This window comes from Oculina patagonica, chromosome 4 (assembly GCF_052425735.1).
Source record: "Oculina patagonica isolate OP01 chromosome 4, crgOcupat, whole genome shotgun sequence".
Taxonomy (NCBI): Eukaryota; Metazoa; Cnidaria; class Anthozoa; order Scleractinia; family Oculinidae; genus Oculina; species Oculina patagonica.
Genome location: NC_135761.1, coordinates 60,788,907 through 60,804,515, shown reverse-complemented (window position 1 = coordinate 60,804,515; position 15,609 = coordinate 60,788,907). Strand labels below are relative to the sequence as shown.

The following is a 15,609-nucleotide window of genomic DNA, read 5'->3' as shown; positions in this document are numbered from 1 at the left end:
ACCAATGCATCGTAGTCCCACAAAACGTTGTGATATCGATCAAAATAGCCTAACTTACAGCTAAACATTTCTTGGCTCCAAAATACAACAAATCAACTGTTAAGCGCGAAATTCCTTTTGCATCTTCATCCTTAGCAATTTTCCTTTATCGTGGTTCTTTTCTCTTGACGAAAGTGTGTACAGAACTCTAGAACGATCAATTTGCTTCCTCAAACTGCGTTGGCAGTGCTGAAGAATTGTTTTGCGTTATTTTAATTTCGTGACATTCTCGACCCCAGAGCTCTTACTGCGCAGACTCACTTACGTCACAATATCGTGTTTCATGTCACGTTTATTGTGGCAAAATGGCGAAGAGGTTTTGCGATCAAAATGGACCTTAATTGACCCAGGTTGGCCTTTTTATCTCACTCTTTCGTTGAAAAGGGAATTTTGCAATGGAACATTCGGCAAGAAGAAGGAAAGACGAGCATTTGGGGTTGAAACATTCATTATCGTGGCGTTTGGCAATTAGAAGTATTTACACAGTTAACGGTCATGCTGAGAAAATTTGCCGAAGTTTGATGCCCTCTAAGTGAGAATATTTCCAATAACCCAAGCCAATTCTCAGGTATGTTTAATAAGAATATCTGTATGCACGTTTGAGCGAGAATTGAAAAAACTTTATGTATCCTGTTCCTCCAAGATTAGATGTCTTGCATATAAACAAGTTTGTATCTGTTGCTTTGGCAAAGCTCTGTTTGCTGGGATAATAAAAGACAAGACTACCATTTGGCAGATTTTGGCCACGGGTGTGGCCGTTTATTTTTTATATCAAGGATTGAAAGCTTAAAATATGGAAACCTTAAAGTATTATCCCAGCAAAGGTGAGGGAGAACCCGCCAACCCAAACCAACAACAACAGAACGCAGGGAGCGGAGGGAGGGGAAACTTTTCTTCACTCGTGGACGCCATTAGCGTAAAGGTGATGTAACCGCGCCTTCATAACCTAAAAGCCCGCGAAAATGTAACCGGAAGTGATAGTAGGAGGGAATTTAACCGGAAGCTGGTAAATACTTACGAAGCAAGCTACATAAAACCATTTATTTTTGCAAAATAAATATCCTTTATGTTATACCACATGCTAAATACTGCCGTTGAAAATTACTATTTCATCGTAAAAAGCATTCCTCGTCATTTCATTTTTTCAGTTGGAAGAGTTGCGCTAAAGCCCTGAAATTAGGCTAGCGAAAGAAAAAGAGTTTGTATGTTATAATGATAATGAATTTATATAGCGCATTTTTCATGTGTATATGTTCAAATGCGCTGTACACCAGACCACAACACCGGGAGCTTCGTGCCCTACTCTTTTCGAATAGTGTGTGGGTTCTTTAACGTCCCCTGTTATAAGACTGAAGATACAGGAGACGGTACCTACGGTTTATCGTCCTTTTCCGAGAAGACTAGAATGTCTAACCATTTGCAGATGTAATTACAAAGGCAGCACATTCTCCTCAGTTATTTTAACCCTATTCAGACCGGGGGGGGGGGGGGGGCTTTTGAGGCCCGCGCTGATTTTGAACTTTTATAACTTTTTTAAGATTTAACCAAACGCTGCCAAACTTTCTGAGTTTTCCTAAAATTTATCTGGCAACAATTTGGTAGGGTTGGATGATGTGTCACGAACTTGACATCACCATAGCAACGGCATTTTGACAGGCATGTTTTCCCAAATTTGTAATTTTGCGTGTTTCTGTTAATAAAAATCAACTTAAATGAAATTATTTTTACATTTTTACGGGTTTAAAGCACATTTTTATTTATTTTGAGTAATTTGCAGTGATTTTGGGTGGTTTTCTGGCATTTTGGAAAAATTTTGAAATCCAAGATGGCGGATCCAAGATGGCGGCTGTTTTGACATCATGATGTAATTGTCACGTGTGATGTGACGTCACCATCCCACGTGACGTATACCAAAAGAAAGAGTTTTGGACATACAATGCATCCTATAAGTTTCATGGTGATTGCTTAAATATTCTGGAAGTTACATAGGGGGGGCTTCCGAAGCACCCCCCGGTCTGAGAAGGTCAAAAAAAGCCCGGTCTGAATAGGGTTAAGACCCTGAGTGTTGGTCCGGTCTAGGGTTCAAACCCTCGAGTGCGATAAGCATCGCAGACAGTCGAACTTTTTTGAAAAAGAGCTTTATTGGAACACATCCAAATGTTTAATTTGGCGAGAAGAAAGGAGAGGTGATCAAGGAAATCAACTAAAACGGTTAAATAATATTGAAAGTTTTACACAATTTAGCACAAATATTTTTGGTTTTGAAAAGATATGCCTGACGCTCTTTGATCCTCGAGCGCACAAGGAAAAGGGGGGAATGGATGCCACCCCCCTCTCCGACGAACGAATTTTTTTCGTAATTTTGAAAAGAAGATTTAATTAAAACAAATAAGTAGCTGTTCATCAAGCACTTGCAGAAATTTTGATTTGTTAACTATGTGTCCACGATTTTGGACGTCACCTTGCCAACAAAGAGTAATTTCGTAATGCCGTTTGCTCGTCTTCACCAGTTCGGCTCTTCTTGAACTTCTTCATAAATTTTTTCAACCAATCGAATGATAGAATTATGAGATTCTGGAAAGATACATAAAACTAATGTTGATCTCGTCACCAGCGTGAGACAAAGAAAAAAATCTGAATATCTGACGGGAATCGAACCCGTGCCTAAAGGTGGATTTCCACTGACGCGTAAATATTTACGTACGTAAAACGTGCGTAAAAAAAGATACGTAGGCAAATTTCCACTGTCGCGTAAAAAGTAATAAAAAGCGTTTCCTTTTTACGCGCGTTGAACGTGCGTAAATGCCCGCCATACTGAATTATCAAGTTGGTGAATAGAGTGCGTGATTGTCGGCCATATTAGAGAAGTGAAACAATAAGTTGTTTTTCCTTTGGGAAAAAATCATTAACATTTTTATGCAAATATCTTGTTGTTTGACTCTTCCAACATGCCGGCTGCCATGAAAACACTTTGAACCAAACGCTAGAAAAAGAAATGCGTGAATATGACCAAGAGGCATTTTATAAATACTTCCGAAAAACACCATCAAGTAAAAGAGGATTTGACGCGACCTTCCCGGATTCCCGATGAGAAGTGTTTTTACATCTGAATGTTTTCCCAAGTAAATCGATGGGCGATTTAAAACAAAATGGTTTTCCACAAGTGGTGTCATGTGACGAAATCCAAAAGTATGATTGGGTAAATCGTTGCGTAACCGCAGACAGCCGCGAAAAAAGTTGAACTCGGTTCAACTCTACGTGCGTAAATGTGCGCGTCACGCGCGTAAATACCTGGAAAAAAACGTGGCATTGGAAATTGGACAACGTAAATTCGACGCACGTAATCGCGCGCGTAAAATTTTATTTTACGTACGTTTATAATTTTTACGCGCGTTAACGTGCGTAAACAAAAACGCGACAGTGTAAATCCACCTTTAAACACCGGCAGTCGCATTTTCCACTGAGCCACGGAGAAACTCTTAGTAACCAGTGCTTTTTACTAGTTTAATATAGCGACACGCACCCCTTGCTAGTAACCGGCTAGTTACGTTTCTCAAAGGTCCCGAAAAGCCATAGCAAAATCTCAAACCTTGTAATTATAGAGCTGTTTAATTCCGTGATATTTTTCATATGAACGGAGGTTTGCTTCATACAAAGTTTCAAGTCTATACACCTCTCTGTTTTTAAAATGCAGATAAAAAAAGTTTTCGGGACTTTCGAGAAACGAGCCCCAGGATCTAGAAAGCCCCGGTAGAGTAATGCACTGCTAAAGGAACAACAAATGCTAACAAAATCAGTCATTTCCTTAACAGATACAGAAGGAATTACTACAAAAGGAAAAATAAAAGGAGAGAGCTTCAAAGATGGTTTCATTACCTGAGTGCATAGCCCAGCTTGCTGTAGGCTTGACCGAGTCTGTTGCTATAGTAACACTTAACATCATTACAATCATTGTTTTCATAAAAAATCGCAATCTCCGTAAGCGTTGCACGTACCTGGTCATAAATTTGGCGGTTGCAGATATGTTGGTTGGAGGATTAGCTGCGCATGTTTTATTTTATAACGGTGGAGCATACTGTAAATTATGGAAGTCCATCTTCACTAAAAACTGGGAAGCATTTGATATCATTATGATCCGTTTTTTCCCTGCTGCATCTCTCACAAACATCACGGCTATATCTTTGGAACGGCTGCATGCAACATTTTGGCCGTTCAGACATCGTGTCATAAAAATCTGGATTTACCGATTAACAGTTGCTGTCGTTTGGTTTATAGCTGGATTTTTATCAATTGCTCTTGCAATTCTTGCAGGCAAGAAAAGAAGAAATAATTTTTTTCATTTGTTAAATTCATTCAATTCCTTTTGTCTATTTTTTATTTGTGTTTCTTATGCGTCCATTGTCATTAAACTCCGCTGTGGAGCGCAGCCTCAACACCATGGTGCAGCCAGTAGAGAAAGAAAACTGACCATGACATTAATTATTGTAACTGTTGCTTCACTTCTTTTGTTGCTACCATATGTAATAACTTCGTTTCTCTATCACAACACTAATATCTTCAGTTCACTGTCCGAAATAACGATTTCTCGGTTGAGCATCACTTTGACTGTTTCATTTTATGCAAACTCGCTTGTAAATCCTATTTTATACACGATCCGGTTGCCCGAGTTTAAAGGAGCTCTGGTTGCACTCTTTCGCAAACGACCTCAGCGGCTGAACCAAGCTGCAGCTATTCCTCTTCGCGACATGTAAAACAGATAAAAGAAAAAAGAAAAGTTTTTTTCTTTCTTTGTTAGCCAGACACACTCAATTATGATAACCCATTTATTTAAGACTTGTGGTCTTTACTTTTGTGATGCAGCCACCTTTTTAAATTGATCATGTTTTAGTAAGTTCAGAGGCTCCCAGACGCGCCTTTTCTAAAATGCGTTCTTTATAGCACAGTTTACAATTAAAACAGATCGATAATCATCTGCAGATTCTCTAATACTTAGATAATGGTAATGGTAAGATAAAATTTGAGGAGTGCTTTTTGTATATTATTTGACCTCATTGCAGTACTGTTCTTCAGTTTTTTATTAATTTAAAGTAAAAAATATTATCCCATACGTAGGCTCGATTTCCAGCCGCTTTTCGGGAAAATGAGCCCGCGCTCACAAAGACCGGACTCGAGAAGGAGGCGGAAATCGAGCCTATCCCATACGCGAATTGAATGTGTTCAATTTAAAATGCACTATCTGTGTCTAATTTTAAAGGTAATATACCGTAAATTTATAGAACGTGGGAAAGTTCCGTAAATAGTACAATACAATGTTCATAATGTAAGTATTGTATAACAAAGTTATGTAATGTAAGCTCAGTCTTGTACTGATTGACTTCATGGTTGTTCCCATATACAACGCTATGTTATTATTTATCTTTAATTTATCTGTGTTTAAGTATATATATTTGATGTTGTAACACATCTTTGATCCTGATTGAGTTGTAAATAGCAAGATCCAATAAAATAATGTTATTACATGCTCAGTTTCTGACGTTTTGGAATATTTTACTTTGCCTTGAAAACTATAAAACGTCTCGTAGGGCTTATTTATAGTTCAGAACAACAGATCAGCCTATTTATAGTTTAGGCTATTTATAGTTCTAAACAACATCTGGCATAAGGCGCCGTCACACTAGACAATTAAAGGAGCTTAAGATCCAGGACGCGACTGTTGTTAGAAGCGGCCGGAAGTAAATTTTCATAGCGGAGACATGTTGCACATGCTCAAGCCGTCGTCCCGATGGCATCACGTCGCGTCGAGAACGCGAAGTTTGAGATTTTGGTGTTGCTGAACTTGTGTATTTTTCCTTTCAATTTGCAAAGTAGGCGGCCAAATCTATCGGTAAATGTCTCAAAATTGTTTTTTAGATTTTCGCTGACGTTTTTTTTTTTGAAAATATATTTTTTTCTGCCAAGATATATTCTTCTCTTGCGAAAATATTTCTCCGACCATTTTGAGGTAAACAGAGCGACCGATGGAATCGAGTTCTTCGTTGGGTCGTAAAGAAAATTCCTTCTTTAGAGCACATAAGCGGAGTAAACTGCTTTCGTTTGGACCAAGATAGATATTAAGGCTTGCCTGGTACTTTGCTTTTACGCTTTGAAATAAATTTCTTTATTTTTTCGTTGGTATGTTTTTGAGTGTATTTATACCCCCAAAACTTCATCCCCAAATATTCCGATAACGCCTTCATAGAATTTGTTTAACTTTGCCAACATCGAGGCAGCTATGTGTGGTACAAGCTCCTTTGAACGATTTCCGAAAATTAAAAATTAAAATTAAACCACGTATTTTACGCATGTATTGCGTTCGTCCTCACTATTCTCAACGGGGCCCGCGCGAACAAACACGCTAATTCCCCATTCCACGTGCACAGTTACTTTGGCAACGGCAAGCCATGCCGCTGACTATGTACAGGTATATATATAGCTTCTCAGTTCACGTGTATTTTGTCTTTTCGTGAATTGCTGGAAGTTTTTTGCATCGGCTTCTTGTTTACTCTAGCGTCATCGCTGCGCCATTCGTCTGCTCATTACGCAAGTCCTGTTTGACTCGTTTATACGTTCAACATGTTTATAATCATTACGCCGCTGCTTCTGTATTTCTTCGAGGGTGCCAACTGCAAAAACACCATCCGCTAGCGCTCTAGCAATTTCTACAGTTTTGTCAAGACTCTGAAGTCTGTTATCTGGATCTTCGCTCGCATGTTAGTCTTCCGTTCCTCAACCAGGTTTAGTTTGTTATATGGTTTTAGTCTAATCTACTTATTATTTTACCGCTGTTTGCGGTGTATGTGAAGCTACCTTCGCGTCCCTAGTTAGGGAGGGACAATTATTTTCTTGGAGGGGGGGGGGATGAAAAATTTTCCTCTGCAAACTTTTTTTTAGTTAATGCACCTCTGCAAACATTGTTTTTCGAAATTCTTACTATTTTTTGTTATACATATCGTGTTTGCATACAATTTATTATGTCTTTACAGGCCCTGCAAACAATTTTTTTCAATATTTGTCATCCCCCCCCCCCCTCCAAAAAAATAATAAATAATGGTCCTTCTTTTTCCCTTGGCCTGTTTTCTGTATTTTTAGTTGGGTTTACTTATTCAATCTGGTTTTATTGTTTGTTTGTTTGTTTGTTTGTAAGGTTTTGTTTATTACTCGCTTTTTGTCCCTATATTTTGTTTCATGGCCATTTCTTTTCGTCGCTTTGTCTGACGCCACGTGTTTTCACTCATCCTTGCATAGTGTTTTCTTTGCCATTTGTTCTGCATTTTTTATTTATCGATATTTTTGCCGTTTTATTTCAGTATTTACTTTATATCTGGCGTGGTCGTATTTTAAATTTCATTGCTTGTTGTTTACCTATTCAACTAACACCTTTTTGGTTTTGTTGGGATCTCACCTTTTGTTCAACTCTCCCGTTGTCCCTTCATTAGCTGTCGGTATTGTTTGTCTTTTCTTGTGTTATTGTTTTATTACATTATCTAAGGAACAGACAAAACAAAAAGCGTAGAAGGGGAAGAGGAGGAAGAAGAAAAAGTTTAAGAAATGAAAGATCAGCAAACATGGAAGAAATTTACAAGAAAAGAAAAGAATGGAAATTAATTAAGAAATGGAAAAAGAAGAAGTTAAAAAAGGAAAAAGAAAAGAGATGAAGAGAAAAGAAAGATAAAAAAAAGAAAGAGGAGAAGAAAAAGAAAAGAAAAAGGAAAAGAGATGAAGATATGAAAAAGATAAGAGAAAGAAGAAGTAAGAAAAAGAAATGAGAAAACAATAGAAAAGAGATGAAGAGATTAAAAAAGATAGAGAAAGAAGGCTGAAGTTACCAGATGAGAGAGAAATGAAAAACTTGAAAAAATAAAACAACAAGAAAATAGAACTAAAAAAGAGGAAAAATGAAATGGAAAAGGATGAAAAGATTACTTATTATCTTTGTATCTGGAGGCCAGATTAACGCCCGCGTCGGCTTGTTCCGAAAGGGGTTATCTAAAACCTTACACTCTGTCCTAGACGGGGTATTTCGGGGCTCACCGTGTGGTTGGTTTTTCCCCTTCCAAGTCGTTATGTTATTTTGGGACTGCCTTTATATACTATATTCGTGGTTCTGGTTGTCTCCGGGGAGCTCACTTCGGTTTCGATTTCAAGTTTGTGGTATTTTTCGGGCTTTAATCTTCTGGTAGCTGATATTACGTTTGGTAGGGGGAAACCCCGCATGGCGGGCCCCAGTAGGGTTTTCAACAAGTTGCTCGAGATTTCCCAAAAAGTTGCCCCTAATTTATTTTAAAGTTGCTCAAAGGATGCTGCAAAAATTCAGAGAGGTTGCTTCTGACAATAAAAGTTGCTCGAAAGTTACTCCAAAAAATCCAGAACGCTGCTTCTAATAAAAAGAAAATCTCTAAATATATGCTAATTTCCCTTTGAGGGTTAGATTTCTAAGCAGTTTTGTGCAATTTTACAGGAAAATAAGTATCTTAATAACATATTAAGGGAAAAAATTGTTAAATAACGAAGTTAAATGCTTTAATTAAGAAAAATCGTGAAGATATCGATGACATCAAGTTTGCTGACGAGTTTTGTAATGTTTTAATGAAACGTCTTCAGATGTCCCTCGACAATCTTCGGCAAACTTTGTAAATCTTCGAAAACGTTTGTACGGCCTTTGAACAACACTCGGATAATCTTCGGAGATCTTCGGTCTGGAAATTGCTCAAAATGTAACAAGTTGCTCGAAGTGGAAAAAGTTGCTCGAAATATAAAAAGTTGCCAAAAAGTTGCCGAGCAACTTGTGAAAAGCCCTAGGCCCCAGCACTCAGTTAGAAATGTCCAATTGCTTGCTTCTTGTTGCTGTTCCCTTTAGTTTCGTTTTGGTGACATGTTTTGCTATGTTTTGCTAATGTTTTGCTGTAATTATATTACTATAAATGCTTGAACGCTTTCTGAGTTTCGGGAGGAGGACTCTTGTTTTCTTTCAAGCTCATGAAAATGTACCGAGCAATCACCCACTTCACAAAGAAGGCAAAGAGAAAGAGAGCCTCGGAACGAGGTTGGCTGTCCTAAGCTTGGGGCTTACGTGAGCGGATACCGTAGGAGCCGTCTCGTTCCCATAACTTAACTACAACCGGGGTGATTGAGGGTTAGGGCTCCGGTGGGAATTGTTTACTTGTCGTATTGGAGCTCTCGCTTCTTTCATTTCACATTTAAATTTGATTGCGACGATGCCGCGGACGATGTAGGAAAATAGTTACCGGTTGCTGTTTTGTAGCTTTGTTTTTTGCCAGCGAAATATAAGTGAAACTGAAACTCAAAGTAATCGGTAATGTTAACATTTTAATTCTTTTTGGTGAATCATTGCACATTGGTTATTTTTATGAGTATTAAATAAAGTTTATAATTATAAAAAATGGTTATGTTACTGGTATTGCATTTATATAGCGCATTTTCCATGTAAATGATCAAATGTGTTTTACAATTGAAGTCAGGGTTCAGTTCAGACGTCAGCATGTTATCCCTGTACAAGTTATTCCTTCTAACGACACACTAATTTTAATCCATGATATAATATAGATTTTATGCGCTAGCCTAAATTTCAGCGCTCTTCCGTGATCACCAGAGAATTAGACGACTGAAATTCAGGCTGTTTCAGTAGCGTGTCAATAACTGTCATTAACATACACAGAAATGAAAACAACTGGGAAAAGACATTAATTTTGGTGAGATATTGTCAAACCATATTTATTTAACACACACTAAATACTCATTTTAGCAGTTAATTTGCTCCATGAACTTCAAAGTTTCTCTGATAACACGAGTTATTTCCAAGATAAAGCGTTGTCCGAAAAAAGGTAAGTAAAGTTAGCTAAAATAATCAAAGGGGTTTATCAGCAATTTATCTATACATTTTGTGCGGTTTGGTACTAAATGATTTTAACGTTTTTCTTTGCAGTTTGAATTTATCCTTTAGCAAGAATATTCACTGTAAGGGCTTTCTATTGACAAGTAGGTTGAAGTTTTTTTTAAACTAATTTAACAATTTTTCTGTTGCCGGTTAAATTTTAAAGTGAAGTTTCGCTAATACGCAAGTTTCTTTGGCCAGAAGAACAAATAAATAACCTGGACGTTTTCCGCAGAGCAGCGTGAGCCCGTCTATACATTTCCGTTATTTAAGGTTGCTACCACACTAAAACTGACGTAAATATGACCGTTCACGATTAAGCTAAAATAATAATTCTCCAAATAATATAATCTGACCGGCTTTTGTGTTGCTACTCGACTGGGATGCATTCAAAACACCCTGAGCTTAGCGAAATAAAAGCGTTTGTATTGCAAATTCCGCAGCTGCACCTTATTGTCAAAACTGAATCCTCAACAAGTAAAGCATTGGTGTCGAAGCCTTCGGTGGTGCTGTTAATAACAGACATTTTTACTTTCCTTTGTTCTTTTATTCAATTTTATAAATTTAAGTGGCCATACAAGCGCGAAATAAAACTCAGGAAGTACCCGAAGGTTCGAGTCTACGAAAAAAAAACCAGTTGAAAATGTAAGTTAACATGTAAAAGACAGAAATGCATGGCTAGTGTCTCTCGCAGTGAGTAGAGTCATCAGAATAGATATGTTTAATTGCATTAATTTTATTCGGATAAAAATGTCAACGGACTAAGTTGGATTTGTGCGATTTATATCTTTGAGTTCTAATGCGATGAGCGTCGCAGACAATCCATTTTGGAATTGGAAAGGAGCTGTATTGGAACACTTGAACCGTATCAACAGTTTTGGCCAAATAGTTCATTTAGTGCGTAGAAGGAAAAAATGATCAAGAATATCAACACGCAACACAGGTTATGTCTGTGTTTCGAAAAGATATGGATAAAGCTGATTAAACTAGTACAAGGGTAGTCAAACTCACTTTAATGTCATGCTGGAGTGTATGCTGTATGTGTTGGTAAAAGCGATCTCTCAGCAATCAGTTTAAACTGCAAGTTTCTTAATAAACGCTAAGTGAGAAGCTAAATTGTTTTACTTCATTATGTTATTTTGTTGCTAGTTTCGGTCTAAGCTTAGGCCCAGGATAAATTGGAAAACGGAGAAATTTGAAAACGCCGCATAAAATATTTTCCGTCCACATTTGTCCGGATAAATTTGAAAACGCGTCTCAAAAACGAATAACACGCCTTTTCAAATACCCAATTTGAAGAGCGCTTTCGAAAAGTTTCGTTTCGAAAATGGTTTCCAGCCACCAAAAGACGTATTACATTTTAACACGAGCTTTCTTTCCGCTTTAATAGAAATTGCTTTGCCTAGACATTATGAACTAAGTTAATCAGAAATTGGGAATATAAAATGTTTTTTATCCCATAAAATTCAAATTCAGATCAAATCGCTTTTACGCTGGTAAATTAAAAGCACAAAACAAGAGATTTGCGATTTTTGAATATTTTACCAAGCCGGCCAAAGGCCCTTCAAGAGCTTTCTTCCAAAAAGGTGCAAAGAAGCGGGAAGGTGGGGGTTGTTATTTAAAATTTGAGAAAACTGGGAAACCTGGTTTGGACGTTTTACTCGAATCCCAAGAAAATATTTTTGTGCTTAAAAGAAGTAATAGTTTAATTCTTTATTGTAATTCTTCTTTTCGACGGTCAAGAAAACGAATTTCTGGAAAACGGCGTCCTAGAAAATAAAGGAACTTGCACCAAACACCTGCCAATCAAGCCTATCGCCGCATCAACGCGGAAGAATAAAATATAATTTTAAAATATTTCGTATAACTTATTAAACCCGTACGTGAGTATTTCTCTTTGTATCGTGAATTTGAACTGTTTAGCCGGAAAAGTGTAGATAACAAAGTAGGTTAAAGGTTGTATATAATTAAAGTTTATCCTGCATTTCGTCCATGTTGTTTTGTTTATACAGACGCAACCCGACGTCGATACCGAACCAAACTTCTCAACCTAGTTTTATTACATGACAAAATTAAATTTCATGTTTTTTTATGTTTCTCGCAGATATGGGAGACAGATCATGTTTTTCTAAACGATAAAATCATGAAATAACTAATATAGAAAAAGATGATTGGCGAAATGTGTGCAAAAAGAAGACAGTGTTTCCTCTTTTGCAGCTTTTGCTATTCTTCTAAGCACAGGTGGCCAAAGCATAATATTTGCACATAAATGGCGTCTTTTAATAATACATAAAGAGTTTGTATGGGTTTTGAACGGGGAACTTTTGAGCAATAAATAAAAGCGAAATTACCAAAAAAAGTTGGCGAAACATAACATGGTGTTGTTTGCTATCGTTGCAAAATACTTGCAAGTAATTTATAGCTATTTTTCGCCCATTTACCATATACTATGACTACCGTGTATAATAATACGACAAGGAAGGAGAGTTTAGCGGTTTTCAGTCGCTTTCAGCACTCGACACTTGAGGAAATTGGTTCCAATTTCGCTCATCATAAAAAAAGTTTTAGCTCTCATTCTGACTTCATATCTTAATGAAAGTATGACACACGAATATATTTCTGAAAAATACCTACTCGTATCTCGTCATCCTCAGCAACTAGCCGCTTCTTAAAATCCAAAATCTTTTATCGATATTTTTCATTAATTATATTAGTTCTTCTTGTTTGTGCTTAATTTTAATTACTGTCATGCAGCTTTTGGCTCAAATAGGGAGGGCAACCTAGCGCGTTATGATTCTAAAAAAATAATTGATTGATTGATATCGAAATAGCCGCCATATGGTCCGTGTTGCTCACAACAGTAGTATACAGTGGTCAAATATAGCCGTTTTAGTGCCGAGTTAGGTCGAGGTGTAATTATATAATCATATTATTATAGAAACTTCGATATTTTTCACAAAAGAATACTATTTTGGATTTCCCTTGCATTCCCTCATGCTAATCAGTGCCTTGCTTCATAGCTAATGAGCAAGGTTGCCCCCTCTTAGTCCACACTGATTGGTAAGTAACGACTCTATAATCTTCGTGAATAAAACAGCGCAAAATTTGAAAGCTTTCATATTCTTCGCAATTCGCTTGCCGGGAAATATTTACTTTAAGTTCGTTCTTAACCCCTGTTTTAGTATATACTTCCTTTTCTATTTACAGGAAATTTAATCTCCAAGTATGACCGGAAATCTGTCATGGATATGAACTCATGGAACATCGTCTGGAGTTTGTGTTTTGGATTGTTAGCGACATTTACTGTTGTTGGAAATGTTCTTACCATCTCAGTATTTCTCAAAAAGAGACTTCGTAAACGCGCTCATTTTCTTTTGATTAGTTTGGCTGTTGCTGATTTACTGGTTGGGTTGCTGACTGTTCCTCTTTACATAGTTATTAATACAATACTGTACTTAGGTCGACACTTTTTCCTGGTGTACACTTTTATTGACATTCTTACTGGTATAACGTCTATCTATACGCTTGCTGTTATTTCGTTGGAGAGAATGTACGCCATCGGTTGGCCTGTTCGTCATAGAACTCTGAACTTGCGTGTTTACATGTTTGCTATTGTCACACCTTGGATTCTGGCAGCAATATTCACTTCTTTGTTTGTTATGCAATTCTTGAATATCATAGCACATGAGAGCTTCATGTACTCCCTAATTTTGTTCCAGAGCACGCCTCTTCTAGCAATCTGTGCCGCGTATTGTGTTATTTGGAGGAAACAAAAATCACCGACGATGGGTAACCAGAATCACGTGGCAAGAGAAGCAAGATTGGCAAAGACATTGTTGTTGATAACAGGAGCTTCTCTTTTAACCTGGATCCCATTTCAAATTCTCAACCTGTTGGTAAATTTTGGTGCAACTAGGCATTTCCTTTATTTTAACTTGACTCTTTATATCATCAAGATTATACAATTCAGCAACTCGCTTGTAAATGTAATAATTTATCCATTGAGAATTTCCGAATTTAAGAATGGCCTCCTGCAGACGTTTCACTGCTGTGTAGTTCCTTGTCAACGAAGAAATGAAGTTGTTCCACTTCATCAAGTGAGACTGGATCAGCTGCATCATTCGTCAAGTACAATGGGTTCCCAACCATAAGCGACTTTTGACATGGAAAGCAAAATTTAACTTCCCTTCAAGAGATGCCGCCATTAAGCATCAGACGCACAAAGGAGGGGTAGGGGTAACTTGATGCAACCCCCGCAAGCTTTTTTCGTAATTTTCAAAAAAGAAGATTTTAATCTATGTAGCTGAGACTTTTAGTAGCTGATCAATCATCTTTTGCGGAAATTTTGATTTCTCAACTCATTGTCCATGGTTTGACATTTCCACGACAACCAGGTAATCTCATGCAGATTTGGCCAGTGACGACTTGTTTTGAAATATTTTTCAATTTATCCAGTTTTCTTTTTCAAGGAAAATCGCATAATTTGTATAATTTTACATTTCATTATCATTATGGCTTGATTTTGTATTAATTTCCGTTTTTCTCGCTTTCTAAGAAAATAGTGAAATCCAAGATGGCAGATCCAAGATGGCCGATTTAATGACGAAAAAAACAACAAAAATTGTGTTATTTGTAGAGGAAGCTCAGGGTTTTCTAGTAAAAGTAAATTAATTTTGCTGACTTTAATAGGGGGAAAACCTTGGGGAGGGGGAGGGGGGAGGGGTTTATCAGCCCCCCTTCCCCTTGTACCACGTCGATTTTATAAACTAGATTGTCCGTCCGAAGGTTAATTTTTGATAACCCGATGTTGTGGTCTGGCCTTAACGATTGTGTAGTAAAAATTACAGTACGTGTAAAGCGCATTTGAACATATACATATGAAAAATGCGCTATATAAATACATTATCATTATCATTATCATTATAACCAAAAAATTGGCTGGCCTTAGCTGCGGTTTTTTTGCTAAGGTTCTGCAGCGCCATTGATCCTTTCTTCATTGTTTTTTATTGATGAACACAAAAAAGAGGCCTTTGTTTTAACTACAATGAGAAATTACATCCCAGGAAATTGCCAGTCTCACTAAAATACAGTTTACGTTTTTTTTGTATACTTTTATTTATAACTAAGATTAAAATGCCCATGGGATAAAGACGCTTAGTGGTCATCCATTACATTGATACTATTAGGTGTTTTCATCTATCCCTAGCTGCAAAAGTATTTTTCAAGTTGCTGGTATTGTGAATTCGCCACTTTCACATTCCGATACTACACTTTGTTTGCCTGGTAGTTTTAATTGTAATATAGAAAATTAATATTTCAAAAAAATCAACATGGACAAGATTTCAACTGGCAGGAGGCTGACCAGTTTGATATTTACATTGTGTAGACGAAATGTTGGAGGGGTCCCATGACGCAATGAGGGCGGATAAACGAGGCGAGAATGGGTAAAAAACCAGCGCCTTAAACAAGTCGGTCCTGCTGCTTCTGTTTAAGGAAATTCGGAGATCTTAGCTCATAAAAAATTATATATTCTTTACCAAGGTGTACTTTTTATGTAAAGCAACTGTTTGGAATTAATTGTTACAGGTGGCAGCTCCGCTTAATTCCCTTTCGTAAACGGCCGATGTCATTATTTTTAG

General features: G+C 37.2%; 2 protein-coding genes across 3 annotated transcripts in view; both read left to right on the top strand.

Moving 5' to 3' along the window:
- LOC144647798 (sphingosine 1-phosphate receptor 2-like) overlaps window positions 1–15,609 on the top strand; it is a 276,150-nt gene that overhangs the window by 75,139 nt on the left and 185,402 nt on the right. The window lies entirely within an intron of this gene.
- On the top strand, window positions 9,819–14,256 carry LOC144648924 (adenosine receptor A3-like). Of its 2 annotated transcripts, none has more exons than XM_078508370.1 (2): window positions 9,819–9,920; window positions 13,178–14,256. In XM_078508370.1, exons 1-2 carry the CDS (start codon window positions 9,857–9,859, stop codon window positions 14,119–14,121), a joined length of 1,008 nt encoding a protein of 335 aa, XP_078364496.1. In that variant the 5' UTR covers window positions 9,819–9,856; the 3' UTR covers window positions 14,122–14,256. The 2 variants fall into 2 exon arrangements, with proteins under 2 accessions (XP_078364496.1, XP_078364497.1); XM_078508371.1 differs by lacking the exon at window positions 9,819–9,920 and adding an exon at window positions 10,786–10,913.